Here is a 2,779-nt window from a genome sequence, read left to right as displayed (position 1 = left end):
AATTAGTAAAGCAGGTATAACATTGAAAAAAAAATACACATACACACGCGTGCGCATGCATATACTGTCCTTTTGCCCTTTCAATGACATTTTGCAGATCCTGACTCTGTGACTCTCAGCCCACAGTGTAAGGAACCTGAGGGCAGCAGGGAAACAGAAAGGCCTTTGGGCAGAGATGATCTGGATCAAGACTGTTGATCAACCCCCAGATTTTCTCTTTTCCTCCTTTGGTTTATAGCCAAGGGGCAAAAAGGGGGACCCGATATGGAGAGTGGAGACAGTGAAGTGTTATCATCTGAGTGGCAGATCCTCAAACTCTGCAGCCCCAGGCCTTCAACATTCCCTTGGCAGATTCCCAGACATGTTTCTGATAAAAGGGAGACGAGTATTCCCTAAGCTGCTCAAACGTCTGCCCTTGAGCCTCAGGACTTTGAAGGCTGGGTTCCTTCAAAAGTTCCCATTGGAGCTTGTCCCATGGACAAATTCCCAAGTGACGAGAGTGAGGCATCTAGCCACTGTCACTTGCACCACGTGTGGACAGTGAGTGAGGTCTTCAAACTTCCAATGGCTCTGGCTGTAGGGCAGGAGCTAAGATGTTGCTCTGTGGCGACCCAGTTAAGGTGTTTAAGAGGAACTCGTGGGATTCAAGAGCCAGGTGTCCCTGGGCTGGAGATTTCCGGAAGGAAGGAGAAAATAGCTGCATTTTTCCATTATATTTTATTTTAACTTTGTAGAATGAAGTAATGACTTAATATGACATATGTAAAAAAAAATGGATGTCTTTGATAAGACATTATTGTTGCAATAATGATTCTGAACTTCCTAGATACACAAAGGCTGTGGGAACAGTATTTCTCTTCAAAACTTGAATATTTTGTAATCATGGCCAGTATTTGAGCATTTTCAAAATTTATACTAAGGCTTCAAGAATAGGTAGTGTGAGCTGGAAAGAAGTGAGGTTAGTGGTCAATATGCCCACTGAGATAATTTTAAAACATAGCTAAAAATTCCTCGACTCTCTGCTCATTGAGAAATAAAGTCTGTGTTCCCTCCCTTAAATCTAGACAGGCTTATGACAGCTCTAACCCACAGACTATGGTAGAAGTGATGCTGTGTAACTTCTGAGCCTGGACCATGAAAGGTCGTGCAGATTCCTCCTGGTCCTCTTGGGATGCTGTCTCTGGGAGGTACCATGTGAGTAGTCTCAGGACCACTCCGTGATCATCATCATGCTAGAGAGGCCAGGAATAAAGCATGCAGCTGAAGCCAGCATCAACTCCAGTTATCTGAGTGAATGACTCTTTATTGCTATTGGATTCGAAAATTAGCATTCAATAGCCAAAAAGTAATGGAAATGAGTTCCATTCTACATCAAACCTCTTGAAAAAAAAATGTATAGGCATCCAGTCTGCAACCCTCTGAGATGCTTCTCATGTCCTCTTTTTTTCTCAGTTTTCTCAAAACCCAGAAGCTCTCATTTGCTGGATGCCCCATGCATTCTTTCCAGGAAAGCCCTCACTTTGGGTTTCTTGAGAGTTCATTGCCTGTCCAGTTCACCTCTCTCTCCCAAGTTCATTATTTTCAGATGAACTTGCTCTTTCTCCACCAGGTCTTTCTTTCACCTCCAAGTCCTCCATCCTCTTTGGTCTCATTTTCCTCAATGTCTGATCCTTCACACTAGCTTCAGCAGAGAAACGGATTCCGAGGACAGCTCATCCCTCCTCTCACATGTTATACATGGGCTTTTTGTGAGAGTGTTCTCAGCAACCAGACAGCTCCTCTTCTCCCATCTGCCACCCCCAAAACTCCCACTGGGCCGCCCCCACAAACCCATGTGAGAAAAAGCAGATTTATTAATGTACCAGGCCCCTGCCAGGATCATTCCCTGGTGCAGGCAAGCCGGACCTTCAGGAATTGAGGGAGGGGGTTGGGTGGAGCAGTCAATGGACAGGTGAGAGACATGTGGTGTGAGAAGAGGTTTTATTTCTCTGTGTGGTCAAACAGGTGAGAACACCATGAGGCACAGAGCAGGGAGCCCACGGCTCTTGGGAAATACACCTTAGAGCCTCCTAGGGAGAGCTCACCACCCTGCTGTGAACATTTCAGCCAGTCAGCCTGGGAAACAAAGATTAGGGTGTCCAAGAAAGCATGCATCAAGCTGGGGCTTTCCTTGGCTTTTGGATTCTTATTTCCTCTGAAATCACATGTCTCAGCATCAGGAGGCCAGGTCAGCAGCAGCCCCCAGAGCCCTGGCCACAGCCAGAGCGCCCGGACTGCAGACCACTGTCACCATCGCAGGAGCCGGAGCTCTGGCGCCGGCAGCGGTGGGACCTGGGACGCCTGTGGGGGCCCAGGCAGCAGTTGCCCTCGGAGGTGGGGGCACAGCACGAGGAGGCTGGAGGCAGATGCTGTGCTGGGCTCTTTGGGGGGCACTTGGGGGAGGGGCACTTGGGAGGGCGCTGGCACTGCTGCTGGTTCTGCTGGCAGGACATCTCGGCAGGATTTCAGTGAGCCTGGACACATTCAAGGAAAAGGTCAGTGCACAAGCTAAAGGCCAGTAGCTCCCCTGTAAGCAGTCTTACTAGGGCCTATGCTCCTAACCCCAGCTGCCTCCTGAGCTGTGATGTTTAGGAGGAAAGTGGAAATGGATCTCAATTCAACTGACCTGGCAAGACAGTTCCCTCACTCTCCACTCCTTCCCAGAACCATGCTATCAGCCTCTAAGTGGGCCCGGTAGAAACACGGAGGCAAATACACCCCACTGGGAAGTGACCTGTGG

The 2,779-nt window shown here is 48.6% G+C and overlaps 1 protein-coding gene across 1 annotated transcript; it reads right to left on the bottom strand.

Annotated features, from left to right (window-relative positions):
* Positions 1-2,228: 2,228 nt before the first annotated feature.
* Positions 2,229-2,507, bottom strand: LOC110140011 (late cornified envelope protein 3B-like). The gene has a single exon (XM_020898256.2). It carries the CDS (start codon positions 2,490-2,492, stop codon positions 2,229-2,231), a length of 264 nt encoding a protein of 87 aa, XP_020753915.2. The 5' UTR covers positions 2,493-2,507.
* Between the last annotated feature and the right edge of the window lie 272 nt (positions 2,508-2,779).

Source organism: Odocoileus virginianus, chromosome 5, assembly GCF_023699985.2.
Source record: "Odocoileus virginianus isolate 20LAN1187 ecotype Illinois chromosome 5, Ovbor_1.2, whole genome shotgun sequence".
In the NCBI taxonomy this organism is placed as follows: Eukaryota; Metazoa; Chordata; class Mammalia; order Artiodactyla; family Cervidae; genus Odocoileus; species Odocoileus virginianus.
The sequence above is the reverse complement of the archived record's forward strand: the minus strand, read 5'-3'. Positions and strand labels throughout refer to the sequence as shown.